Here is a 27,843-nt window from a genome sequence, read left to right on the forward strand (position 1 = left end):
TATAAAACTAGAGTAATAAAGACAGTGTGGTCGCAGCATACAGACAAGTAGGTCAATGGAAGAGAACTGAGAATCCAGAAATAAAACCTTGTATTTACAGTCAACTGATTTTCAATAACAGTGCCAAGACAATATAATGAACAAAGAGCAGTCTTCAAGAAATGCTGCTTAACAACAGGATATCCAAAGAGTGAACTGGACCCTTACCTTCCATCACACACAAAAATTAATTCAAAAAGGATCACAGACCTAATGTAAGAGCTAAAACTTTACAACTCTTAGAAGAAAAAATAGGTGTAAATCTTTTTTTTTTTTTTTAAGATTTTATTTATTTGACTGAGAGAGGGAACACAAGCAGGGTGAGTGGGAGAGGGACAAGCAGGCTTCCCGCTGAGCAGGGAGCCTGATGCGCTCCTAGATCCCAGGACCCTGGGATCATGACCTGAGCCAAAGATAGACGCTTAACAGCTGAGCCACCCAGATACTCCCAGAGATGTAAATCTTAATGATTCTGGGTTACACATGACATCAAAAGTATAAATAGCAAAAGAAAAAAATAAATTGAACTTCATAAAAATTAAAAATATTTGTGCTGAAAATGACACCTTGAAGTGAAAAGTTAACCCACGGCATGGGAGGAAATAGCTGCAAATCAATTATAAGGGACTTACACTCAGCATAAAAAAGGAACTCATCTAACCCAATAATAAAAAGATGAATAACCCAATGTAAAAATGGGCAAAGGATGTGAACAGACATTTCTCCAAGGGAGATATAAAAATGGCCCATAGAAAGATGCTAACATCAGAAGCCATTACAGAAAAGCCAATCCAAATCATGAGACACCATGTCATGTCCAGTAGGTAAACTATTTAAAGTCAGACAGTAAGTGATGTAAAGTGATAGTAAGGATGTAAAGAAATCCGAACCTCATACACTGCTGGTGGGATTATAACGTGATGCAGCCACTATGGAAGACCGTTCAGCAGCTCCTAACCGTGGTGATAGGTACACAACCTTACAGTCACACTAAAAACCACCAAATTATACATTATAAATAGGTGAATTGTATAGCGTGTGAATTACATCTCAAAAAGCTAGGAGAGATTTTTAAAACTTAGTGAGTTGACAAAATGAGTGAGAAGTAAGGAAGCAGAGACTGGAATGTGGAACAGAGAAGATTTTTATTTCTCTCTTCTGAAGCTGAAAGAGACCTCTAGGGGTGTTAAATGCTAACTGGAAGAGAAGACAAGGGAGCTGGAAGCAGCCACAAGACAGGCCACATGATCAAGGGCACAGAAAGCAATTACACTGCCTCCAACATGCAAGCATCAGAGCCTTCCTATCCAACCTACCCCTCAGGCAGTTTTTAACCCCCATTTCATTCCACTCCAACACCACCTCACTCTGGCCTCTCCCCTCACTCCAGAATTGCCTTGAAATTTCAAATTCTTTCCCTCCACCAAACAAAATTAAGTGTCCAGCTGCTACTCCCAAACCTGCCTACCCACTCCCAGCAGCTGTAGGAACAGATAATGAGGCCAGAGAACCAAATGAATTTTTTTAAAAACTTCTTAGCCTCTCTGGAAAGAACACACAAGACTTTGTTTAGGCTTTTAGTTCCCCTGGGGTAGAACTCAGTGCTTCTCTGGGTTTCCAGAGTGGAACCAAAGAAAACTCTCTACCTGTCCTGGTTAGGGTAGTTGGGTCCAAAGAGAAATTAGCCTGGAGCTGGCCCAAGGAAAGAGTGAGGGAAGGACAGAGAAGCTGGTGCTTCAATTCAAATGGACTATCCAGACCAGAGAAGGCAACCTGGAGGGAAGGACGGACAACCGTTGGAGCTGATGGCAAAGGCCTGACGCCGCTCCCTCAAGGATCCCGGTACAAGGACAGGACCTCTAGGTATGAATGCAGAGAGGGGACTTGCTGAAATCACCACTGATGCCAGAGCCTCAAAGGCAGTGGTGAGTGCCCTGTGGCTTACTTCACTTTCCCAAGCACCAAATAGGGGAGCAGGTCCTGAATGGTCTCCAAGCCAGCAGTCTCTGCCCCACCACCAATTCATTCCAAACACCATTGTAACTTTGGCTCCCCTAAAACACTGCTCTGAACACCACAAACAGTCACACTCTCCACTTAATGAAAGACTGATTCTTAACTCAGTGCCTTTGATGACTCAGTTATGACCATGCCTCTTAATGACAAATTCTTCCTTTAATGACCACACCAGCCCTTCCACACATGCTTTACTATGAATTCCTGCTGTGTGTACTTGTCCTCCGGCCCTGATTACAGGTTAATTTATCTTTAAGTTCTGTCTCCCCCCACATAAACCACAAGTATCTTAGGTCCAGGCACTATGTGTCTTTGGATCTGATCTGCCTCTGATTTTTGACAATGTTCAGTAAATGTTTCCTGAGACAATGGTGATGACCTATAAAATACAAGGATTTACTGAGCACAAACTGTATACTGGGCCCTGTATTAGGTACCAGAATAAAGAAATAAAAAGAAATTATTCATTTATCCAACAAATATTTATACTTACCATGTGCTCAGGCACATTCAGAAATTTATTTTTATATACCTCTCAGAAAGCAGAGGGAATACCCAATCAGTCAGAAGAAACTTGACTTTTTTGCCAAAATCAGAATCTATTCTTACACTAAAAATATAAAATGTCACTTAAAAATTAAAAAGCCAGCTTCCGATTATTTTGCCTACTTGAGTTAACTGGAGATAAAGATACAGGGAAACGTATTGTATATATAATAATCATTACAGATCACAAAATTCAAACACAACTCCATGTGTATCAAGTCACGTGTGCAAAAAATTCATACTTACATTATTTTATCTTAAGCAAGGGGACACAGTTCTCACAACTAAAGATGGCCAGGTTAGGAATCTGTATTTCTTTACTTTTAACCTAAGTTACATATAGGTAGAGAATAAATATTAAAATAATTCCACAGAAGGAAAAATAAGCAAGCACTTATACTGAAATGGAAGAATGGAAGACTTTTCTTTATCAATAAACAAGGAAAAACAAACTTAACTACATATCACAGTAAACATGCTCTGCAGTGTTGTGTACAAGTGGGCAAAAAACTAAAGAACTCACACAAAACACTACCAACAGTTTTTCCCAGGAAACAGAATTCAGGGCTCTTCATTTCTGCTGTACATTTCTGTGTGTGTATGTGCGTGTCCCGCTCAGATGCACATTCTTCTGGAAGCAATGAGCACTTTTATAATTAGAAGAAAAATAAAGAGTGTATGTTTTGGGAAACAAACTGGAAGTTTCCTCACTCACAATTCTTTCTCTCTTAGCTGGAGTAAGTAAAAAAAATTCACAACTCCTTTGCTTCTGTAAAAATACAATGAGCTGCTTCTTCACAAATAATGAAAGTTCAAGTTTTATACATTTTGTAGAATACTTCCATGAGATTATTCTAAAGACAGGGTCTGTTTATCAATAATGTCTGTATCCACAGCACTTTGCACAATGTCTGGCATAGAAGAGATAAAAAGGGCTTGGATATGTTGTCTGTTTAAGTCAAAAGCTCTTTGGGCAACTGTTCCAGCCCTCCTTGGGGTATACAGGGATGCTATACGAGGGAAAAGGCTTGGGGAAAGGGGAAGGCCTCTATGTTCTGCTTTGAATACATCTGCTCTTAGCTGCCACCGCTTTCCTGTGCTCTTAACAATCTTCCTTTAAGTATTAGGCTTGACTAGCTTGACCTGTTCCTCCTCTATCATACACTTCCCTCACTCAGCTTCTGGGACCCCACTCTCTCAGTTAAGGGCACTGGGGACACGTACTCCCTCTCTACCTCACTGATCACTCCTCACACTTCCTTTTCTTCTTCTCCCCAAACTCTTAAAGTTGGGGTGTCCCTGGGTTCTTTTCTTATCACCTTTCTATATGACACTCATTCCCAAAGTAACCTAATTCAGTCTCTGGCTTTAAATAACTACCTATATGCTAATGACTATATGCCAAAGACTCTCAGATCTTTTTTTTTTTTTTTTAAGATTGATTTATTGGTGGGGGGAGAGGATCTCAAGCAGACTCCGTGCTGAGAGCATGGAGCCCAATGCGGGGCTTGATGCCATGACCCTGAGATCGTGACTTGAGCCAAAACCAAGAGCTGGACGTTCAATCAACTGAGCCACCCAGGCACCCCGAAGACTCCCAGATCTTAATCCCAACCTGGCTCTCCCAAGCTCTAGATTCATATATTCAACCCTACTTTATATCTCCATTTTGATGTCTAATAGACACCTGTTTCAAAATTACCATAATCAAAGCTCAACTCCTAATCAGCCCCCAAACCCGTTCCACCCACCACCTCCTCGTCTCAGAGTCATCCGTGACTCTTCTCTCTCTCACATGCCAGATCCAAGCCATCGGAAAATCCTCTTGGCTCTACCTGCAGAAACTTCCAGAGTCAAACACTTCTCACCACCTCTGCTGTACAAGTCTGGTCTGAGCCACTGTCACCTCTTGCCTGGATTATTCCAACAGACTAAAGGTCTCTGCCTTTACTCTTGCTCCTTTACAGCTGATTCTCAACTCAGCAAGCACAGTGATCCTTTAAGGCATAACTCAGATCATACCCCTTCTCTGCTCAAAACTCTTGAGATCCTTACATATTTCAAAGCAGAAGTTGCTACAATGGCCCCCACAGCCCTGCTTGACCTGGCCCGTGTGTTAGGTTTCTGATTTTATCCCACTATTCCCCTGTCCCTCACTCCTCTCCTACCCAGACTGCCTCCTGGCAGTTCTTAGGGCAGGCCAGGCAGGCCACTCCCTTAGGGCCTTAGCTTGGAACGTTTCTTCCCCAATATCTACATGGTTAACTCCCTCATCTCTTTCGTGTCTTTACTTAAATGTCACCTTGGAAAACTGCAACCCATCCTTATCTCTCACCACTGCTCCCCAACTCTGTGCCCTGTTATTTTTCTCTTTTCCTCACACTTATCATCTCCTAATATATCATATATTTTATTTTTTTAGGTGGGGTTGTTCATTTGTCCTCTCCCTTGAGAATGTGATGTACATTAAGACCAGGTTCTTTCATTTTCTTATGTTACTTCCCAGGTGCCTAGAACAGTTCCTGGTGACCAATGAGTATTTAATCAACAAATGAATGGACCTTAGGAGGCACAAAAGGACCTAAATAATATATAACAGCCCCTACCTTCATTCCTATTCATGAGGGGGAACAGCTAAGTGGTAGAAATCATCCAGGCTAAGAAACAATAGGGGATGGAGATTTAAAGGTCTTTCCAGAGGCACCTGGATGGCTCAGTCGGTTAAGCATCTGCCTTTGGCTCAGGTCATGATCTCTGGGTCCTGGGATCGAGCCCCAGTCAGGCTCCCTGCTCAGTAGGGAGTTTGCTTCTCTCTCTCTCTTTCCCTCTGCCCTTCCCCACTGCTTGTTCTCTCTCTCTCAAATAAATAAATAGAATCTTTTAAAAATTAAAAAAAATAAGGGTCTTTCCGTTTCTGTGATCAGCTTTCTGGGCCACATCTCAGTCTACCCTTAGCAATTACAATATGCTGTTACAATTAATGAGTCGCTAGCATTCAGAGTTTAACTGTCTGTGCATATTCCATGACTGTAAAATACAAACTGCATCTGTAGAATAAGTCCAAATCTAAAAATCTACTGTTCTTAACTCAAAATCTACCAAGATCACCGAAGTCAGGGTCCTCTGAGGTGGGGGATATTCCAGTAGAAGATGTACTAAAAGAATGAAAACATAATTAGGACAACCTCTTAGGAATGAGGAGATTAACTACAGCCTAACAATGTGAAGTCATCTACCAGATGATTAACATTGAGGAATGCAGGTCAGCTGCTGGGTAAAAAAAAATCCACAAGCCAGTCAAACTATCTGAAGGGAACAACACGTGACACTACTCACTTCCTGAACTGAGTCTTGGAACTGCTTCATGGCTCCGTAAATCACTGCTAAATTAGACAACAGATAATAAAGATTTCATTAATGCAGAACTTTATAATTATGCCAACACTAAAGCAAATCTACTGACTCTAAAAGAACAATTTTTACAATGACAGGTATGAGAGCCTTGCTGGTGTTGTGGGCTTTTTCCACTTGTTTTTTTCATTCTACTCAGAGGAAATAAGCTTGGAAGTATTCTTCAATACTGGCATCTATTCCTTTATTTAACAAACATGACCAAGTGCAAAAAGGGCTGTGAAGGGTACTGGAAACAAACAAGTCCTTGCCTCACTGAGGACACAGTCTATGGAGAAGAGTTGTCAAAATAACTACAAGTGAGACAAGGGACAAAGGAGGTGCAGGGTGTTACTGCAGGAGGGAGTAACATGAGGGTGATAAGGGAAAGCTCTTCCAAGGAAGTACTGTTTTAGTAGAGACCTCACAACTGAGCAGTAGGTGAAGAGGGGTAGGAAGAGAAATGCGGGTAGAAAAAATAGCATGTGCAAAGGCCCTGAAACAGAAGATACACGTATTTATATATTTTATATATATAGTTGAGAACCAAAGAGATGGTAGTAGTAAACCTCAGGCTGAAGAGAAAGACAGATCATTAAGGGCCCCGAGTCGATGCTGAGGACTCTGGACTCCAGCCTGGGGGTAATGGGGAACCTTTGCAAGATTTTAAGGAGGAGAGTTATCAGTTTTGGTTTTTGTTTTTTAAAACTATCAACCGGCTTCAGTTTAGAGAGTGGGCAGCTAAAATGAATTTGGAAAAGCCAGTTTAGCAGAAATCCAAGAAGTCTTCCTTGGAGGATGGTGGTGGTAGGATGGAGAAAAATGAGCAAAATTAAGAGAGTATTTAGGAAATACAACTGGCAGGACTTAGTGACTGATTAGATTTGGAGAGAGAAAAAAGCACGCATCCAGGATTTCTGGTTTGACCAAACACCTCTGGAATGAAGGCCTCTTCAAATAAATTAACCTATGTCTGTGTAGGAAAATTGCCTGAAATGTATCAATAAAATGAGCAACTGGTTTTCCAAGATAGATTAAAAGCTCAAGGTTTTTATTTTAGAAGTCCTGTTGCAAACAAAATAACGTAACAGAGAATCTTCTTAACTATTTTTAAGTATCTATAGACAGACATATAGATATATGAATTAATGAACTAAGCTACTGGATTGAGATTTTTGGCGTTAATCTGAGTTATCAAACTGACTTTGGGCCTACCATTTAACTTCTCTGATCTTTAGTTTCATCATTTGTTTGGGGGGGGGAAGCCCTACATATTAAGATTTAATGTTCTGCCCTATACGTGACTGATGTTTACATGTTACACACTACCATATTCTAGGTACAAGGACCTTATGCATGGTTCACCAAGGGCTTTTTTTTTTTCTTCCTCCATCTAGCTAGTTCTTTACCACCCCAATACAATGAAAAATTATTTCTCTTAAATATGCTTCTTAAATTAGATAGCAAAATGGCTTTCACCCCAAAGAGTAACTCCTCATAGGCCTGGGTACACTGGTGTGCATAACTCCATTACAGCCTTTTTAAAATGCACAATAAAACAGAGTCACACATATCATTTATGGCTAATTAAAAATAGTATCTTTCAACACCTGTCTCCTGTCAAAACTTTGCTCCTATGAGAAAGATTTAAGTACCATTTTTAAGCTACACTTGCTTTGCAACATCACCCACTAGTTAGAAAGGAAATTTCCAGTAATTGTATTACTACCCTCATTATTTCCTTAATGTAAATTCAGTTCCAGGTAAGCCAGAATAATCTAGGTCCAGCCATCCAGGGGCAGCATTTAACCTGTTCTCTGTAAAATAAGTGTCATTTCAGAAAATATATGAGAAAAATTAAAACCAAGCTGCACCTGAAAACAAACCAAACCAACAAAAGTAACCCAGAAAATTCAAACCCATCTCTACTGTGTGAGTCCTGCTCTGGTTTAATTTCTGGACATTTTCCCCCATCATAAACGACCAGGATTATGAGAAATAAACAGCAGCAGCACCCTACCACCTTGAATTTCAAAAGTAAAAAGGTACATCGCTACAATCTGTCGCTATCCATACAGCTCTGCCAGAGGGCTCATGCTACCCGTCGAGAAGCGGCTCCTTCCCTCTGTTCACGAGAGGACTGAAAATGTTCCCAGGTTTAAGTTTAAAGGACAAAAAAGGGCGCCTGGGTGGCTCAGTGGGTTAAGCCTCTGCCTTCGGCTCAGGTCATGATCCCAGGGTCCTGGGATCGAGTCCCGCATCGGGCTCTCTGCTCAGCAGGGAGCCTGCTTCCCTCTCTCTCTCTCTACCTGCCTCTCTGTCTACTTGTGATCTCTGTCTGCCAAATAAACAAATAAAATCTTTTTAAAAAATAAAGGACAAAAGAGAGTCAAAGATGAAACTGGGAATTGAAAAGGTGCTCCACGGCAGGAATCCAGGCCCAGGTGTGGAAAAGTCCAGAAGAAAGCAGTAAAGAAGGAGCCCCCTGATGTCAGAGAAGAAAAAGGAAAATATGGGCTCCTGACAAAATATAGTAAGGGAACGTGGAGCTCGAACAGACCAACAGGGCTGGTGTCGGTGGGTGGTGGGATCACATACTGGAAGGTGCGACCAGAGACTGCGGAGGGCTCAGGAGATGGGTAGCCCTGGCTGGAGAGGCCCAAGAGAGGGAAAAGGAGACAGGGCGCATCCGCCACGGTCTCGGGAGGGTGGCGGGGAAATCCTCACCTTGGTTTTTGTCCGGCTGGCCTTGGCCTTGGCCCGGCGCGGAGGCCTCACCGCCTCGGCCATAGACCCTGCGGCAGCGCCGTCGCTGTTTGTTTTTGTCAAAACCCTGCGCTTGCCACAACCGACCCAGTTCCGGCCTCCGTGCTTATCACGTGATCGGGCCTCCACCACTCCCGGAGAAGGGGCGGCACCCAGGGACGCTACGGGCCGCAACGTAGGACAAACCACTCCAGGAGGCGCATTTTTTTTCACTGAAGGAGAGCGGCCCCGCCCCTTCCCTCCAGGCCCCACCCCTGGCCCAGTGCTCCCTGTGCCCCGTACGCAGGTTCGTTGGGTTGTGTGGAACCCCGGTGCGGGCTCTCCCGGTGGAGCGTCTCATCTGTCTCTCCTGCCCTCACTCAGTGTGCACGCCGGGTGCGCTGGCGCACACCTCACTCACGCTCGCCGGCTTTAAGGAGTCCGGGGACGGACGTCTCTCAGTCTCGTTTGGACCTGTAGTTAAGTGGATCCAGTCAGGCAGCCTCAGCCTCTGCTTTGCGCTCGGGATGTACCCTTGAGATTTGCATGTTGGTTCCCACTTTTGTAAATGGCAACGATGCTATTTGATGGAGATTAAACGGCCCAATCGGGAGTGACAGGCATATCAGGGAGTGGAAGTTACCATTACTGTACAAAGTGCCAGGCGGGAAACAGACCCCTGTCCCGAGAAGGCCAGAGAAGAAACAAGACACGTAAAAGCCTTCTTAGTGTAGATTGTCCGTACCTTGCTTCATTTTTAAATTCCAGGTGTTAAAAACCTGGCGCCATCTCCCTTCCCCAGCTGTTCAGTTTCTTCTATCCAGAGCACTTAGTGCCCCTACAAAATACTACATAATTTGCTTTTATGTTTGTGCCTGTCCCTGCTCCAGAACGTAAGCTTTTAAAGGGCAAGCGTTCTTTGTTTTGTTCCCTCTTGCCTCCCCAGGGTCTTTACAACGCCGGCCAGTGTAGAGTAGATGCTCAATAAATATTTGATGGATGGAACAAATGAGTGTGAGTTGTTGTGTCTGGTGGCGGGGTAAGAGAGTTGAGATGGCTTATGTGGGAGGAAAATGAGACTATCCACGCGCTGGTAGCATATCCTCCTAGAATGAAAAATCCGGGAATATGATATGAGAAATGGGAAGCATCTCAGAGATACACCCTGCACAGCGACTTGTTTAGGAGCTATTTGATTATACAAAGAACGGTTTCGTGTATTTTGAAATCCTCAACAACAAAAATGTTATCAAGCCACTCAGTATACACATGCGCTTTGTATACCTCTGTGTGTGTGTGTGTGTGTGTGTATGTGTGTGTGTGTGTGCTTATTTATTTATTTATTTATTTATAATGGGCCAGACTTGGCAAATACGAACAAAATCTTTTTACCACCTTTACTACCCATTGTTTTGCTGGTGTTTCTTCAGGTCTGGAATGCCCTTTCCGGTTTAGACCAATTCAAATCCTTCTTGGCCTTCAAAGTTCTGTACGTGTTAGTCACTACTTAGCAAAACAGAATTGACCTTACCTTCACTTCCTATGGTTTACAATTTAGTTGGAAAGCATAGATAAGTTGAGATAAATGTATCACAACCTAAGGGGGAAAGTGGCATACTTTACATTTACAAATTGAATTTTGTTTAAAAAAAAAAAAGTGTAAAAAAAAATATATATATATGAACTGAATTTGTTAGAACTTAGTACTATAAGCAGTTTTGCTGGTCAGTTCAGGCAACAGAATAAATTAATCTATATTAAATTTAATAGTGTAGTTTAGGGGCACTTGGGTGGCTCAGTGGATTAATAGCCTCTGCCTTCTGCTCAGGTCATTGATCTCGGTCCTAGGATCCAGCCCTGCATCAGGCTCTCTGCTCAGCAGGAAGCCTGCTTCTCCCTCTATCTCTGCCTGCTGCTCTGCCTACCTGTGATCTCTTTCTCTGTCAAATAAATAAATAAAATATTTTTTTAATTTAATACTGTAGTCTAAAATACTTGAGGGAATTTAAGTCATAAATGGAACTGATTGTTGAACAAAATTTGGTCTATTGAATTTGAATGACCAAATGTTTAAGCCCCCCCCCCTTGAAAGTGATTATTAAAATTTATTAGATTTATAAATAGAATGTTGAGATTTATAAAGATAAAGACTTAAGAAAAACTAAATTAAAAAAGAAAAAGAAAAACTAAATTTTACAATGTATATGACTAATAAATTGAACATTAATTTTGAAATAGTTAATTTAAAGATTACTTTCAAAAAAGAAAATAATGATAAATGTACCTTCTATACATAAATGTTATCTGCAGAAACCCTAAAAAATTTACATTGGCAGCAAGCGTGGTTAATCACTGGCCTAATTTAACAGTGGAAGGTTTGCTACTAAGATCCTTGCGTAGGGGCACCTGGGTGGCTCAGTGGGTTAAGGCCTCTGACTTCGGCTCAGGTCATGATCCCGGGGTCCTGGGATCGAGCCCCACATCGGGCTCTCTGCTCAGCAGGGAGCCTGCTTCCTCCTCTCTCTCTGCCTGCCTCTCTGCCTACTTGTGATCTCTGTCAAATAAACAAATAACAATCTTTAAAAAAAAAAAACTATCACACTTAAAAAAAAAAAAAAAGGTCCATGGGTAGTGATAATCACCATTTCCTGAGCTCTTACTATCAGTCAGGAACTGTTCTGAGTACTTTTCACATAATCCATTTGATTCTCACAACAATTCTGCGAAGTCAGTTGTTTCATTGTTCTCATTTTATAGAAAGGAACTGAGACTCAGAGATGTTAAATGATTTGCCTACAGTCATTCTAGCAAGCTAGCCTGAGCTAGTAAATGGGAGGGCTGGAATTTGAACCAATGAAGTCGTACAGTATAAATACATTTTTTAAAAAAATGATTCTCCTTATTTATTTGAGAGAGAGAAAGAGAGCTCAAGCAGGGGGGAAGCGGCAGGCAGAGGGAGAAGCAGGCAGAGGGAGAGGGAGAAAAAGTCTCCCCGCTGAGCAGGGAGCCCAACACCGGGCTTGATCCCAAGACCCTGGGATCATGACCTGAACTGAAGGCAGACACTTAACTGATTGAGGCACCCAGGGGCCCCCAAATAGACTTTTAAGATAGGTATCTAGGCTTACTCTCTCCGTAATTGCAGTACTCTGTACTTACACACTGGAGCTGAGATGAATATCAGAAATACTTCATTTAAAAGATACTGGGTTATTCAGAATAGTCACAGCACTGACTATTGGGTATTGGTTTTATATATTTTTTCTTCCCTTCAAAAAAAATCCTATAATAGTGTTAAATTATAATATTCTTAAATGTGTCTGCAAACAACATAGAAGTATAACATAGAAAAACATGTAATAGAAAGTTAACCCTACTCTCTCTAGAGTTAATCATTATTAACAGTTCAGTATGCATCCTTTCAAACATTCTACCCATGTACAAATATCACATTCTTAAATACTCAATGTTTATGTATACATTGTCTGTAACCTTTTAATTCATAAATTCTGAAGATATTTCCTTGTAAGGAAAATGGCTCTATTTCATTTTTCCCTTAATTAATTAAATATTCCCTAATTTTATTTAAACACACTTCTTTTTTTTTTAAGATTTTATTTATTTACTTGACACACAGAGATCACAAGTAGGCAGAGAGAGAGGGGCAATCAGGCTCTCCGCTGAGCAGAGAGCTCTATGTGGGGCTCGATCCCAGTACTCTGGGATCATGGCCTGAGTCAAAGGCAGAGGCTTTAACCCACTGGGCCATCCAGGAGCCCCTAAACACACTTCTGATGGCCATTAAATTGTTTCTAATTTTTCGTTATTAAAAACAATGCCTAGGGGCTGGCTCAGTGGGTAGAGGATACATTCTTGATCTTGGGGTTGCAAGTTTGAGCCCCATATTGGGTATAGAGATTACTTAAAAAAAATAAAATCTTGAAAAAAAAACAATGCTTACAAATGACCACACTTGTATATTTTTTGTGCATGTGTTTTTCCATAAGATAGATGCCTAGCTGCAAAATTGCTGATCAAAGCACATTCTCATTTTTAATTCTAGTAAGTATTTACTAAATTTCCTTCCAATGGGTTATATTCATTTTCACCGCAGCTTTCAAAATTTAAAATAATTTTCAGGTCACATGGGGGGCTCAGTCAGTTAAGCATTTGCCTTCAGCTCAGGTCATGATCCCAGTGTCCTGGGACAGAGCCCCACATCTGGCTCTCTGCTCAGCAGGGAACCTGCTTCTCCCTTTGCCTCTGCCTGCCTCTCTCCCTGCTTATTTTTTCTCTCTCTCTCCCCCTCTCTCCCTCTCTGCCAAATAAATAAATAAAATCTTTTTAAAATTTTTTAAATAAAATAATTTTCAATCTCATGAAAAAAATCCCAATTTAAAACCATTACCAGGCAATCATAAAAGGAGTAAAATTTACATACAAAATACAGTATTCCAAAATTTAATATGAGCCTGATTCCTAAGGCAGCCAGTATCCGGAACAGCATTTGCCATAACTTTCAGTGAAAGTTGCTGAACTCAGGAATGAGCTCAAGGTAAACCCTTCTTAAACTCCCTTACAAAATTCGATTCCACAGGCTCTGTTGCCATCTGGCGGCAATACCCCCTGATGATGCAGCCTCTCGTGTGATTTCTGAGAAGTCCCTCATGCTACAGTTAATTACTTCCTCAATCTGTACAAGGCATTGATTATTTCATCATTCATGATTACTAAACATATTTTTTAAAAATTATGAGGAAATCACTTTACTTCTATATTTCTTTCCCTTTCTTTCTTTCTTTTTTAAGATTTAATTTATTTATGTGACAGAGGAAGACAGCAAGAGAGGGAACACAAGCAGGGGGAGTAGAAGGGGAGAACAGGCTTCCCACCAAGCAGGTAGCCTGATGCGGGGGTCCATCCCAGGACCCTGGGATCATGACCTGAGCAGAAGATGTTTAATGAATAACGCCTCTAAGTTTTTTACAGTTTCTTGAGACAATTAGCTGGAAGTGCATGTACCAAAAATATCCTGACTATGTCTTTTTTGAAGACTCTTATATAGACGAGGTTTCTTTTATTAACAGACTTTTGTTTCTACAGGAAGCCAAACATATAAAACTTTTATTTTTTTATATTACTTCCCCTCTCATAATCTTGCCCTCTTTAAAAAAAAAAAAAAAAAAAAAAAAAAAAAGGTAAATGAGTCATAGAAATGGTGAGTGCATCCCAAACATCAGATACCTGCTGGTGTCCCACTCATATCTCCTTGGCATTTATGATTTCTGAGTATGAGATCCAAACTCCAACTGTCACATCTTTGCCTCAGAGCCCGCTTTGGGTACACATTCACCAGCCTGAAGGTGCCACGGGAATACTGCATCCCCCTAAACTGAAAGCAGCCCTCAACCAGTGACAGATGGGGGTTGACATATAAATACCATGATGGGTTGAATTGTATCCCTCAAAATTTGTATATTGAAGTCCTAACTTCCAATACTTGAGAATGTGACCTTATTTGACGATAGGGTCGTTAGATAATCTGGTTAAAAGGAGGTCATAAAGGTGGGCCCTAACCATGACCTGTGTCCTTCTACAAAGGTGGAATTGGGACACAGAAACATGCAGAGAAGTAAGATAACGATCTACCAGGCTAGGAGAGGGATCTAGAACAGCTCCTTCCCACACAGTCCTTAGAAGAAAACAACTCTGCTGACCACGTGACTTTGGACTTCTAAACTCCACAACTGTGAGATAACACATTTCTGTTGTTTAAGCCTGTCAGTATGGTACCTTATTATAGCAGCTTTAGCAAAGCTCCCTCACACCTGTCAGGGACTAACACTGTGATCTGCGTTCTGTGGTATTTCCCAGAGTCCCCTGTGGGATTCAGCTCCAACTGACCACAGTGGCGACATCCTTGATAACACAGTCTCTATTCACTTCCTTCTCTTCCCTTTTTCAGTTCCCATTTCACTACTAGTGTTCTCTGGGTTCACCTCTGAAGTAAACTACTTGATCTCAAACTCTCAAACTCTTGAACTCCTGGTCTCCAGGCCTCCTTGAGGAACCCAAACTAAGATAGTTAGTATCAGAAATGGTGTTCAGGGGCACCTGGGTGGCTCAGTGGGTTAAAGCCTCTGCCTTCGGCCCAGGTCATGATCCCAGGGTCCTGGGATCAAGCCCCACGTCTGGCTCTCTGATCAGCGGGGAGTCTGCTTCCCTTCCTCTCTCTCTGCCTGCCTCTCTGCCTATTTGTGACCTCTGTCTGTCAAATAAATAAAGAAAATCTTTTAAAAAGAAAGAAAGAAAGAAAGAAATGGTGCTCAGATGTCAGGATGGCATTCTGGAATCAGACCCCTTCCCAGCCAGATGGTCACAAGGATCTCACTGCTTATGGAAGTGGAGTGGCGATGACCACCAAGCTGACCACCAATCATTGGAGACCTCATCTGTAGGGACTCAGGACAGGATTCAGGGGGATGGTTTTATACAACATTCCTGATACTTGAGAGATATGGGGTGAAACGTAATTATAAGGACCAATAGAGTGGGTTGGTTGTCGACTGCTATCGTAGTACCAAGTAGAATTACAAGCTCGGATCACTAGGACTGACAAGAAAGCCAGAAAGCCTCTTTGGTAACATGGACAGAAATGCATTTTATAAAAGTTACCCAAAAAGTTACAAAGGAAACAGAAACAGGAACGTGAAATAATGTTACTCCAAACTAGCTTATCCTTATTTAGACCCTCCCCAAGTCACATCCAGGGGGCATTCTGGTACATTCTGGAACAGGCAGGGGCAAATCCAGAAGGCCAGGATGTCACGCAATGCAGACACCTCCACCAACTTCCTCTGTTGCACCCATGTTTCTCCTTCCAGCTCATATCTGTGGCCTCAGAGGACATTTCCTTCAACCCGGTGGGTGAGAAGAGCAGAACACTCACATCCGGCTCAAGAGTAAATCAGGTCTGCATGTTAACTGTTGATCATCTCTATGTGGACAGCTGCTCCATGACACCCCTCCAGGATGAAGAGAACTGCTCCCCGTGGGCAGCGCATCGAGTACCACAGTCGGTCATCAGCCCGGTGTGAAAGGAGGAGGAGCCCCAGGTAAGCACAGATGCGCACTGCTAGGCAATGGTGCATGACTTGACTCATGGATCAGGGAATGGGATCAGAAGACTCAAAACAAAAGAATGGGCAGCAAAATGTGAAATGTGTATTACTTAGCAGCACCTGCAAGAAGCTACTCATCGAAGGAGATCCAGAGCAACCAGGTGGGTAGGATGACTCATCCGGGGACGTCCAACCAGCCTCTGGCCTTGGCCATGCCCCTCCATGGACTCATGGACAGAGAGCTGAGTGTCAGGGATGAAGACTCTTAAAAGGGCCCCCACTCCCCAGGCCTGCCTTTGTGACTGCTGCTAAATGTCTGCACAATTAGTCCCTGAAGCTGAAGTCGACCCCTAAATACGTTGTCATCCCCCCAAGGAGACCAACCAGTGACTTGATGGAAATGTGATTCCACTGAACACCTTCCACTCTAGAAGGAGCAGATTCACCTCTGCTGGGACTGATTCCAAGAACAGAGTCTCCTTTTCTGCTGGTCTTGTCTTGGCCAACAATGCTATCCAAAGGCTGAAAGAGTGTCTCATGTATAATTATGAAATCCCACACATCACCTTAGACCGGTATTTGCCAAATTGTTTTTCATTATCCTATGGAGCCTTTTTAGACATTTTTTTCTAATTGCCGCTCCTGTGATATGTTAATACTACAGATAACTACTGGATATCTGTATATGCACCACTGTGTGTGCTTTAAACATAAGAAGAGTAAGATTGGTTTTCCTGGGGCGCCTGGGTGGCTCAGTGGGTTAAGCCTCTGCCTTCAGGTCAGGTCATGATTCCAGGGTCCTGGAATCAAGCCCCACATCAGGCTCTCTGCTCTGAGGGGAGACTGCTTCCTCCTCTCTCTCTGCCTGCCTCTCTGCCTACTTGTGATCTCTGTCAAATAAATAAATATTTTTTTAAAAAGATTAGTTTTCCCATCAAGAGCCAATTTTCACCCCCCCCCATGAGCAATACTGCCCCCACTGAAAATGCATACCTGACACCAAGAGCTTTACTTTATAGAAGTTGGTGCCACGATGGGGAAAGGTCCATGGGCTCCACTTTGTCTGCTACATGCCATGTCACCTAGAAGCTGCTGTCCTGATAGGATGTTGGTGGCAGCTTGAGAATATGTTGCAGAATTGGGGTGCTGGTCTTAAAGATGAAGTCTTATATGGTGCTTATACAGTCATAATATGGTACTTTGTGTTGACCCCAATAGATAGAAAACACAGGTCTGGGAGCAAAGGGATGAGACTGGCCTCTGCCACCAGAGATCACACTGACCCACTTGGGAAACTGGTGCTTCCCATTTCTTCAACTTCAGTCTCTGCTGGACTAGAGCATCTGGCATGACGTGGTTGCTGGGAGATGTATCAACCAGGTGACACAGAAAGGCTTCCACTGTGGTGGGGGGGTCTGGGTGGCTCAACCGGTTAAGCAGCTGCCAGGTCATGATCCCAGGGTCTTGAGATCGAGTCCCATGTCAGGCTCCCTGCCGGTGGAGAGTCTGCTTTTCCCTCTCCTTCTGACAAGAGCCTGATAACCAAGGGCTAAAACCCCTTAGGGATGAGGGTTTGGGTCACCCCCACCAATCAGTAGACTTGCCAAGGGAGAAGGGCATCCAGAATGTGTGGTATTAATTTGCTAGGGCTGCTGTATCAAAATACCACAAACTGGTTGGTATAAACAGTAGAAATTCATTTTCTTGCAATTCTGGAAGCTGGCAATCCAAGATTAAGGTGCTGGTTGGTTTCTTCTGAGGCCTCTCCCGTCGGCTTGCTGATGGCCATCCTCTGGTTATTTTTCACAAGGTCCTTTCATGCACATTCAGTCCTGGTGTGTCTCTTAATGCTTCTTAGAAGGACACCGATCAGACTAGATTAGTGCCCCACCCCAGGGATCTCATTTCCACTTCCTCACCTCTTTCAAGGCCCTGTCTCCAAACACAGTCACGTCCTGTGGTACAGAGGTGTGGGACTTCAACACATAAATTTGCGCAGGGGGGAGCAATGGCCAGAATACAGTTCATTCCATAACTGGCTGGTAGAGGAAGGAGAGAATGAATAGCAGTTTTAGACTCAGAACCATCTATAGCAAGGGACTATAGCTTGTCCTACTAAACCTGCTGGGTGAGTGTGTGTGTGTGTAAACCGGAACTTGAAGAAGTGGTGGCAGGGTGGAGTCCAGCTCATGTGGGCACAGTGGATCTGACCCACGCAGGGGTCAGCCACTGTCAGGGTACCATCCACATCCCCTCAGTACTTAGCATTTCCTCCCACAGCAGCCCAGATTCCAGGAACTGCCCCTCCCAAGGACTCTCTCAGTGATCTGGACCCCACTCTGTGGCCATTTCCGCCTTTTGGGCAGCTCAGAAATGCCAGGGAATTCGTGCCTCCCAGGGGTGGTCCTCAACCAGTGAGTGAAGAGAGGTGGAGAAGGAATATGACCGCTCCACCCCACCGGGGAGCCATCCCTGAGATGCATGTCCCACACAGTTCCCCAGGAGTCCCCAGATTGAAGCCCCAGTGCCCGCATTGCTGACTGGCTGGATAATGTAGGCTTTTGCTTTCCCTCCCTTCCCTCCTTTCTTCCATTCCCTTTACCTCCCCACTCCCATACAGGTGCTTTCTGGGATCATCCCCCCCAGAAAAAGGACCTGCACTCAAATTCTTATCGCTGGGTGGGCTTCCAGCAGAACTCAAATGAAGACAGCCACGGTCTTCAGGGTAGCTCATATTTACTAAACTTAACATACATACTTATTTGACTGGCTTCACTGCCTTTACACTCTGGGTTCTCTCTCAATTGGTTGTTTCTCCAGGTCTTCTCTCTTTCATACTCACTACAGTGTGTCAGGTGCTGGGACACAGCAGGAAGTACTGACAGAGAGGGACCTGCTGTCATGAAGGTTACTGTCCAGGAGGGAAGCCAGACTTGGAACAATTAATTTCAAACGTGAATCTTGTTGTGTCAAGGAAAATATGGGAGAGAGAAAAGGACACAGCAGTGGGATCCAATCTAGTCTGGATTAAACTAGACAGTGGACGGTGCCTCCCCAAGGAAGCGACTTTGCCTGGAGGATCACAAAAATGCAAAATAAATCCCAAATCACTAAGAACCTTTATTTCACTTCATATCCAACTGAAAAAGCCACAAAATAAAAATATTTTCAATTCATAAGACTTTTACATCAATGACACTGACCAATAGAGAGAAAAGTGAAATCCCTGAGGAAATGCCAACAATAAATAAAATACTTAAAAACAGAATGTTCTGAGTTCGAAGGAAAATTTCCTGAGCCTGCTCAATTTGGGGAAGCCAATGGCCCTTTGCAAACTTCAGTTTCTCAAAAGGATATCCAACTGACGCAAGTTTCCTGTCATGACAAGAAGCGGCCCCTTTCAGTAACACCTTACATTAAATGGGGGGAAATAATCAATTTTGTTTCAATCAATTTATGCATAGTTCTGAGAAATCTATTGCACTGGCAGGAGAAGAAAATACATGCTCTTGGTGACAACAGAATTTTACAACATACCGAGTAAGTAGCAGTGCTAGTTTGCTATTCACCACAATGTACTGTTTTCTCATGGTGTGTGGATATTACACAAAAGGGATGTAAGTCTCCCCACTGTTTGTGGGTAACAAAAGGAAGACTCAAATACCTGTGGAGGGCTAAGATCAACACTTTTAAAAATTCCAGAAAGATTCTCTGTGAAGAAGACCCGGGATGGAGGACTCGCATGGGAACGCTAAACATCCTTTTAGCAATGGAGTCAAAATATCCTGTTGCACGGATTCTAGGATGTGCTTTTTTCCCAACACTTTCGCGAATCAAATTCAAATGGGTGTGGCCATTAACTGTCACAGATTAATGGTCAACTCCTCTACCTAACTTTCTCAGTGGTACATAAAATAATGGCATACTTTACAATCAACGGCTTCTTAGATTAATTCAATATGGCGCTCTGTACTTCAGCACACACAGTGAGTCATACAAAAATAAAGCTGACATTTAAACCCTGGTAATGTTCCCAATTGAAAAAGACACTGGCAAAAACATTTGGCGTCTGAAATTTCAACACGAGCACCACAGCCTCAGGAAGGATTAGTTCGAATGGTGATGTGGGATAAGCTTACACTCCAGTTTTGGTTCTGTCCCTAATCAGTAAGGAAGTGGATTTCACACTGCTGGGCCTCATTTCCTCATTTGTAAAATGAGAAAGTAGAATCAGATGGCCTCTCAGTCCTCCAGCCAAAAAGGAAGGGGATTTAAAATTCCGCACCACTCAGGACGTGTGTGGCTGTGGAATGTTCCACAGACACGCTGCCCCCAAAGCCAAGATGCTCCTACAGGCTGATGGCTTGGGCCCCTCTGCAGCCACCTCTCCCCCAACAAGAGGAGTCAAGGCTCCAAATCCAGAGAGTTTCCTGGATCCAGGAGATAACGTAATTCATTCACAACGTTGGTAACTGACAGGAAAAGAGCAATTCTTCAGTCTGGGGCAATCTGTAAACTTCTTTTAAAAATTTCAGAACTTTCCTAACCTCAGTTGATCTAAATGTCTGCAATCAATATAAAATACCAAAACATGACAGCAAGGTCTCACTTCAAAGTTTCATGACTGACACAGCTTGGCTACAGATGCTACTGCTCTGAGTGTTTTCCTCCCACGTCCTAGAATCACCAGCCAGAAAAGGAGTTGTTTTCTGAAAGAAAATAACAGAGACATTTCATTTGAATGAACCATTCACATCAGCTCCTCACTCCCACCTTGATATATTATCTGTTGAGAATATGTCTGGTTGGCCAAAGAAAGCAAATGGTGAGGAATAAGTATTAAAATAGATGAAAAACTTAGGGTGACTGGGTGGTTCAATCAGTTAAGCAGCCAACTCTTGATTTTGGCTTGGGTCATGATCTCAGTGTCCTGGGATTGAGCCTGGTGTTGGGCTCCCCACTCAACAGGAGTCTGTTGGAGATGCTCTCCCTCTCCCACTGCTCCTCCCCACCTCTCACAGATCACACATTCTCTCTCTCTCTCTCTGTCAAATAAATAAATAAAATCTTTTTTAAAAATTTTTATTTATTTGAGAGAGAGAGAGAGAGCACAAGCAGGAGGAGCAGCAGAGGGAGCAGCAGTCTCCCCGCTGAGCAAGGAGCCCAATGCAGGACTCGATTCCAGGATCCCAGGATCCCAGGATCATGAGCTGAGCCGAAGGCAAACGCTTAACCAACTGAGCCACCCCGGCACCCCTCAAAGAAATAATTTTTTTAGAAAGTGATGAAAAATGGGTTGTGACAACACCAGCATTGCTTTCTGGTAAATAATACACATATTTATATTTTTTGATACACAAGTTATAATCTGTCTTTACCTAAACATGTTACAACTAAAAACAGGCACAGTAGCTAGCATCAATGACACCACACAAACCACAGATTCCTACACCTTCCTATTTCATTTCCAAAGGCTCAAGCTCTTTTAAGTGTTGTGATAAGTTGCTTGGCTAAGTTATTAACTAAGACAGACTTCCTTCCTTCTTCCTTTGTAAGAGACAAAATTCTCTTTGACTCTGTCAGTAGTACACACCTATGCTGAGTGCCCACGCGTTGAGCTGGCGCACACCAAAGAACCCGAGGAAGTGACAGAGCTCACATGTGTTGGCCTTAGTATCCAAACAGCAGATTCTTCAGCTCTAAGGAACTAGAGTTCCTGGGTCAAGGGTTACCATTAAGCAACTAGAATACATGCTTTATGCAAGTCGGTGAGGGTAGGAGAGGAAACAAAAACACTGTAAGTGTGCAAGCCTGATGATTTACGGACCTGTACTCCTGGGGCAAGTAATACATTATCTGTTAATAAAAATAACTAATTTTTTAAAAATAAAAAAAAAAAACAAAACAAAAAACAACAACAATAAAACAAACTCTTGGAGCTGCCAATGACCATGGGCAGCCATCATAAACATGGTGTTCCAGAGGGCAGGAATCTCAAGTCACTGATTCCCTATGTCCCTCTCTACCTCTACTATGGGCCGTGCCTCTTCCCATGAGAAAAAGGAACCTTACAAAATGAAGAAGTGATGATGACCAGGTATAGACTCCAGTTGCTTATAAGTCAGAAAGTTATGCATAGTCAGAGACCTGGGTATTTTAGGTCTTTGATTTCCATCATCTTTCACAGAAAAGTTGTTTAGATATTAAAGACATTTATTAAGCAATTTAAGGACTCATGTTTAAATATAAATACATACTAGTTAATTGTTTCTATGTAACCAAAACAACACGGCTTCTGTCCTATCTAGATAATGGGCCGTAAGTCACGAAGCAGGTGTTTTCAGAGGACTAAAGACAAGCAATGTTTGACGTGTTCACTTCACGAATTTTTCAGTGCTACACTGTTGGTGGAAATGCAAGCTGGTGCAGCCACTCTGGAAAACAGCATGGAGGTTCCTCAAAAAGTTGAAAATAGAGCTACCCTATAACCCAGCAATTGCACTACTAGGTATTTACCCTAAATATACAAATGTGGGGATCTGAAGGGGCACCTGCACACCAATGTTTGTAGCAGCAATGTCCACAATAGCTAAACCATGGGAAAGGCCCAGATGTCCATCAACAGATAAATAGATAAAGATGATGTGGTATATATATATATATATATATACAATGGAATATTACTCAGCTGTCAAAAAATGAAATCTTGCCGTTTGTGACAATGTGGATGGAGCTAGAGGGTATTATGCTAAGCAAAATAAGACAATAAGAGAAAGACAATTATCATATGATCTCACTCACATGTGGAAATTAAGAAACAAAACAGAGGATCATGGGGGAAGAGAGGAAAAAATAGAGCAAGACAAAATCAGAGAGGGAGATGAACCAGAAGAGACTCTTAATCATGGGAAACAAGCTGAGGGTTGCTGGAAGGGAGGGGGATGGAGGGGTGACTGGGTGATGGGCATTAAGGAGGGCATGTGATATAATGAGCACTGGGTATTATAGAAGACTAATGAATCACTGACCTCTACCTCTGAAACTAATACTATATTACATGTTAATTTAATTTAAATTTTTAAGAATTTTTTTAAAGAACTTTTGGTGCTATAAAACACTAAAGGAAAGCCACCACAGAACACTATTCAAACCTGTTCCATTTCCTAAGTGACAGTAGCACCAAACCAGGGAGGATGGGAGAGAGGCTGGTCCAGTTCCCGCAGCCCACCCCCACTGCTGGCACTCCCGGGAACACACTAAATCAAGAATGTGCCAGAAGGTCAACTCTTCAAAAACAGTTTTTTATTAAAGAAGTAATAAAGTTTCACTGTAGACAAACTGGAAAACATAAGTAAAGACAAAGAAAAACTAGTACTAGTTTGGGAATATATCTTCTTGAGACTTTTCTTTGCTCATACGTACGTATGTTGTCATACACCAAGATATGCCCATTTGGGCTAAAACTGTTATACTTTATAGAGTTTTATATAGTACTCTTTTGGTTTCAAAGGCATTCCTTTACATTTGTGAAGACTGAGATTGCAACATGAAGACATGTTGCAAGTGTCTGAGAACCAAAGACAGAGCGCCATCTCTGCAGCAACAGCTGGCTCTGTAGTTCAGCTCTAGGAATCCCTGTAGTTTGCTAGTTTGGAGCAGTAATAATCTGAGACAAGATGACTCTCTTAATGCTCTTGTGTAATGGTGAGTGTGACAGTGTTTGCCTCATTTTCACTGACTTCTTTTTACTTGACTTTCTCCCCTTTCAGAAATAGGGGCATACACTATTACTTTTAAACAGTGAAGATCACGTGTGTTTTGTTTGCGATCCTTGCCTTGAGCGTAAGTGTGTTATAGCCACAAAGAGCTTAACAGGAGCAGAAAACGAGCTGCAGAATAATTAGGGAAGGGTGAATCTCTTCGTTCAAATACGTATGGCATGGACTCCAGTCCCCTTGCTGTATGGAAACCAGACTGGCCATCCTGCAGAACCCCATGCACTGAGGGCCAGCCTGAGGCAAGGCCTTGCCACTTGCAGCTTCCAAGATTCACAAACACATTCACCAGTCTAAATGCAACTTGATTATGTAAACATTAAAGGTTCTTACCATTGATGTTACTGGTAGATCAGACTGTAGTCATTAACCAAAGAATAATCCTGATCATCTGCAGAAGGCAAAACAGAGCAACATTAAGTTCATCTTGTTTCACGGTAAGATCTTAATCCTTCTGGAATCAAAACATTCCAGTGAAATATTCTAGCGACTGTCCTTTTATAAAAAGAAAACATCTGGTGACAAATCCTACAAATGGCAGGCACGACTATAAACCAAAGGATTCACTCACACATTCTGGAAATCACTGCTATGATTTCATTGCCCTTTTGCATCCATGTGCAGAGAGCAGCACCTAGAGTGAAGTCATCTTCAAACATAGGCATAAATAAGTCCCATGTTATCTGGTGGTAATTGTTTTACAAAAATAACTTAAACCCTTATATTTTTCAAAGATACCACTTCAACCCTGGTTTTCTTTTCAGTAGCTGAAGTTCTACTAAGCTCCCATATGCAGCAGGAGTTGTCTCTTCCCTCAGTCCCTTGAACACAGGTAGGTATATCTTTCTTTTATTCAAATAATAGATATTTGTTGAGCATCTCCTATGTGCCCACAGCTCTATTAGGTGCTATGAGCGATACAGGAGAAAAATCAAGTGCCACCCTCAAGGGTCTTATAATTATCCAAGGAATAAAACTAACCCCAAAAAATGCTATCATGTGTGGTTGTCCCAGAGTTATCATAGGAGTTCTGAGTGAAAAAGACCAGAGTGATTAGTGAAAGACCCAGTTACGGTCAGTACCCAAATATATAATATCAGGTCATATGTTTCTAGACATCTATGCCTTCTATCAGGTATGTTTCAGGGTAATCCAAAGGAAACTATATCTCACTTTGCTGTTTTTATGGTTCAAGTTCAAATAATCTCTTACATATGACTGCCTTGTGTTTCTTTTGATACTCCCAAGAGTGGATTTCTCTTTGGTAAGCTATAAAGTAAACCACCAATTACCAAAGTCCACTCTGTGATAAATAGTATTATGTTAAGATCCTAATATACGTTCATTCTCTTGAGAATTTGATTCTATTTATTCCCTTCTTTCCCTTTATCTCAGCATTCTAACTACTCAGCCTTAGAGAGAACATGATGGGGCACCTGGGTGGCTCAGTCAGTTATACAACTGACTTCACCTCAAGTCATGATCTCAGGATCCTGGGATCGAGCCTTATGTGGAACTCTACACTCAGCAGGCAGTCTGCTTCTCCCTCTGCCCCTGCTCATGCATGCTCTCTCTCAAATAAATAAATAAAATCTTTAGGGAAAAAAAAAGAGAGAGAGAGAAAGAGAGAAAACATGACATAAGCATTTCAAAAGGTCTTTCTTGGTGTCATACCTGGTGTACTTCTAGGAACTGGGAGAGGTCCTCTCCTGTAGGAAATGAAAACCAAAGTCTTTCAGATAAGTTCTTACTATTTTTCTAATTCTTGACTTCACACTACAAGCATACAGCCCTCTAATCAGATCTGGCTTCTGTTCTGGAGAGTCAGGAGAGTTCAGATGAAGGAAAACGCCTACACCACCACCGACCCACTGGAATCTAGGCTGCCGACATTCTATTATGCTGCGGGCAGGATGTACAGGGCCCTGCCCCCACACCCCAGACCGACAAGAGGAAAATCTCTGCTGTGAGCATGTGGTTTCCTGACCTCTGGGTACCTCAGCATGTCCACATGTAAGATGGAAAATACAAGCAGCTCCCCCCTCACCGTGAGGATGAAATGAACTAATTCCCATGAAGTCTTCTGAACAGAGCCTGGTATTCTTAATTATTGATGAGTGCCTGGCAATGCCCCCTCAAATATTCCCTTTGCTTTTTAAAAACTGAAATGGAAATTAGCAGCTTCGATGTGAAACTGACTGTGTGAAATAGAAGTTTCTCTTCTGTCAGGATCCTTTATAGCTGGGGCAGCAGACTCGTTCTGCAAAGGGCCAGACAGTAAGTGACTTGGGCTTTGTTGGCCCTGAGGACAACCTTGTTAGAACTGTCAACTCAAATGCAAAACCAGTTGTGGACAAAATGTAAACAAAATGTGCATGGTCTGGTTCCAATAAAACTTTATATGAGCACTGACATCCGTACTTTGTGCAATTTTCACATGTCACAAAACAGTATCCTTTTCTCCTTTTTCAGCCATTTACAAATGTAAAAACTACTCTTTACTCCTGGGCCCTATCAATAGAGGTTCGTCAGAGTTGACTCACAGGGGGCCAGAGCCTGCTGACCCTTGCTTTCCACAAGCTATAAAAAAGACAGGATTTGTATGTGAGTAACAATAATCACACTCAAGCGTAATATAGCCCTCCTTAAACTATGACTGGTAAAATCCACTGAGCATTTGTCCTAAAAACGCTACCTGCCCAAATCTAGCAACCTCACTAAGCAAATGCAGTGGTAGATGTGTTCCAATTCTAATATTGCTTAGAACACTGACGATAACAACATTTATTAAAAGTATGGACTCTGAAAAACAATCTGAGGGTTTTGAAGGGGCGGGGAGTGGGAGGTTGGGGGAACCAGGTGGTGGGTATTGGAGAGGGCACAGATTGCATGGAGCACTGGGTGTGGTGCAAAAATAATGAATGCTGTTATGCTGAAAAAATTAAAAATTTAAAAAAATATATTTTTCTTCATGTGAAAGGTAGCTGCTTATTACCTTGCTAAGTTAGGCCCCGGGGCCTTTCCCTGTGAGGCTGTATTCTTCTGGGGGCAGTAGAAATTCTCATACATGATGGGGGCTAGGGGAACCAAGAAACAAAATATTAAGATGCTGGTGTCTTCCAATCTCGACACGTGATGCAGAAGACTCACAGAAATGCTGAAATAACCCCACAGCCTGAGCGCTTCAGTCACCTGGTGGGGTCTGTCCAGTTTTTCGGTGGTTCACAAAAAATGCAATGTCTTTCTCAATGCTGCATGCTTCCAAGCTCTTACGAACTTCTTCATACATCTAACAAAAAGAAGATAAATCAGGACACCTGGGTGGCTCTGTCAGTTAAGCATCTGCCTTAAGCTCGGGTCATGATCCCAAAGTTCTGCGATGGAGTCCTGCATCGGGCTCCCTGCTCAGCGGGGAGTCTGCTCCCTCTCCATCTACCCCTCCCCCCTGCTGTGCACTCTCTCTTTCTCTGACAAATAATTAAACAAAATCTTAAAAAAATAAAAAAGATAAATCAACCTAGAGGTATGTCAGTGATAATTATGATACAGCTTATTAAAACAGGTTTGATGAATGGCTGAATCTTTCAAATTTTGTTTTAAAAAAGAAAAAGAGACATCCCCAAGTCTCTTTTTATATCACTCATATATAGGGATTTCTCTGATGCATATCCGGTGTTAAAATTGTTTTAAAGATGGTGAGAAATGTATCTCTGTGGCAGCATAAAAACCTTGCCAGGAAGAGGGTGTTTTTTTTTTTTTTTCTTTTTTAAAAATACCAATAGCCAAAGGAAATAGATACCAAAACTAGTGCCACACACAAATGTAAAGACAATGTGCTAACTTGGAAGAAGTTCTAGTCAATTCTATAGGTCTCCCAGGTGTTTAGCTGTTCTTCTAAAGTTTAGCTGTTCTTCTAAACTTCTAAAGTTTAGCTGTCCCATCTAAGTGAGGGTGCTATTTCTCAGCAAAGAAGGTCGTGATAATTTGAATTCTAATCCCTCCGAGGTTTGAGAATCCCACAAGGATTGCTGTGCCCAAGGTAAACCTGGGCATTGACCCTGGGAATACTGTTGAAGTAAATCTTGAGCCCTGGCCTCATCATTAGCCTGGGCAAGTGTCAGTGGGCTAGCACTTGGACCTGTCCTGGAGTGACACTCTGGGACCCACAGTCATACTGTGAATTCTCCGTCATCCATAAATTAAACCGCATT

At 42.4% G+C, this 27,843-nt stretch overlaps 2 protein-coding genes across 2 annotated transcripts in view; both read right to left on the reverse strand.

The window, feature by feature from the left end:
- The window catches only part of EPG5 (ectopic P-granules 5 autophagy tethering factor), a 105,012-nt gene extending 96,165 nt beyond the window's left edge, over positions 1–8,847 (reverse strand). The window contains exon 1 of the mRNA XM_059409581.1: positions 8,719–8,847. Coding sequence (XP_059265564.1) covers positions 8,719–8,781 — 63 coding nt within the window. The 5' untranslated portion in view covers positions 8,782–8,847. The remainder of the gene's footprint in view (positions 1–8,718) is intronic.
- A 10,110-nt stretch (positions 8,848–18,957) lies between these two features.
- The window catches only part of PSTPIP2 (proline-serine-threonine phosphatase interacting protein 2), a 68,473-nt gene continuing 59,587 nt past the window's right edge, over positions 18,958–27,843 (reverse strand). Inside the window, exons 11-15 of the mRNA XM_059409583.1 lie at positions 26,825–26,921; positions 26,628–26,709; positions 25,307–25,341; positions 23,966–24,023; positions 18,958–20,566 (exon numbers count right to left, since the gene is read on the reverse strand). Of these exons, the coding sequence (XP_059265566.1) occupies positions 23,974–24,023; positions 25,307–25,341; positions 26,628–26,709; positions 26,825–26,921 (264 nt within the window). The 3' untranslated portion in view covers positions 18,958–20,566; positions 23,966–23,973. The remainder of the gene's footprint in view (positions 20,567–23,965; positions 24,024–25,306; positions 25,342–26,627; positions 26,710–26,824; positions 26,922–27,843) is intronic.

Source organism: Mustela nigripes, chromosome 8 (genome assembly GCF_022355385.1).
Source record: "Mustela nigripes isolate SB6536 chromosome 8, MUSNIG.SB6536, whole genome shotgun sequence".
NCBI classification, from domain to species: domain Eukaryota; kingdom Metazoa; phylum Chordata; class Mammalia; order Carnivora; family Mustelidae; genus Mustela; species Mustela nigripes.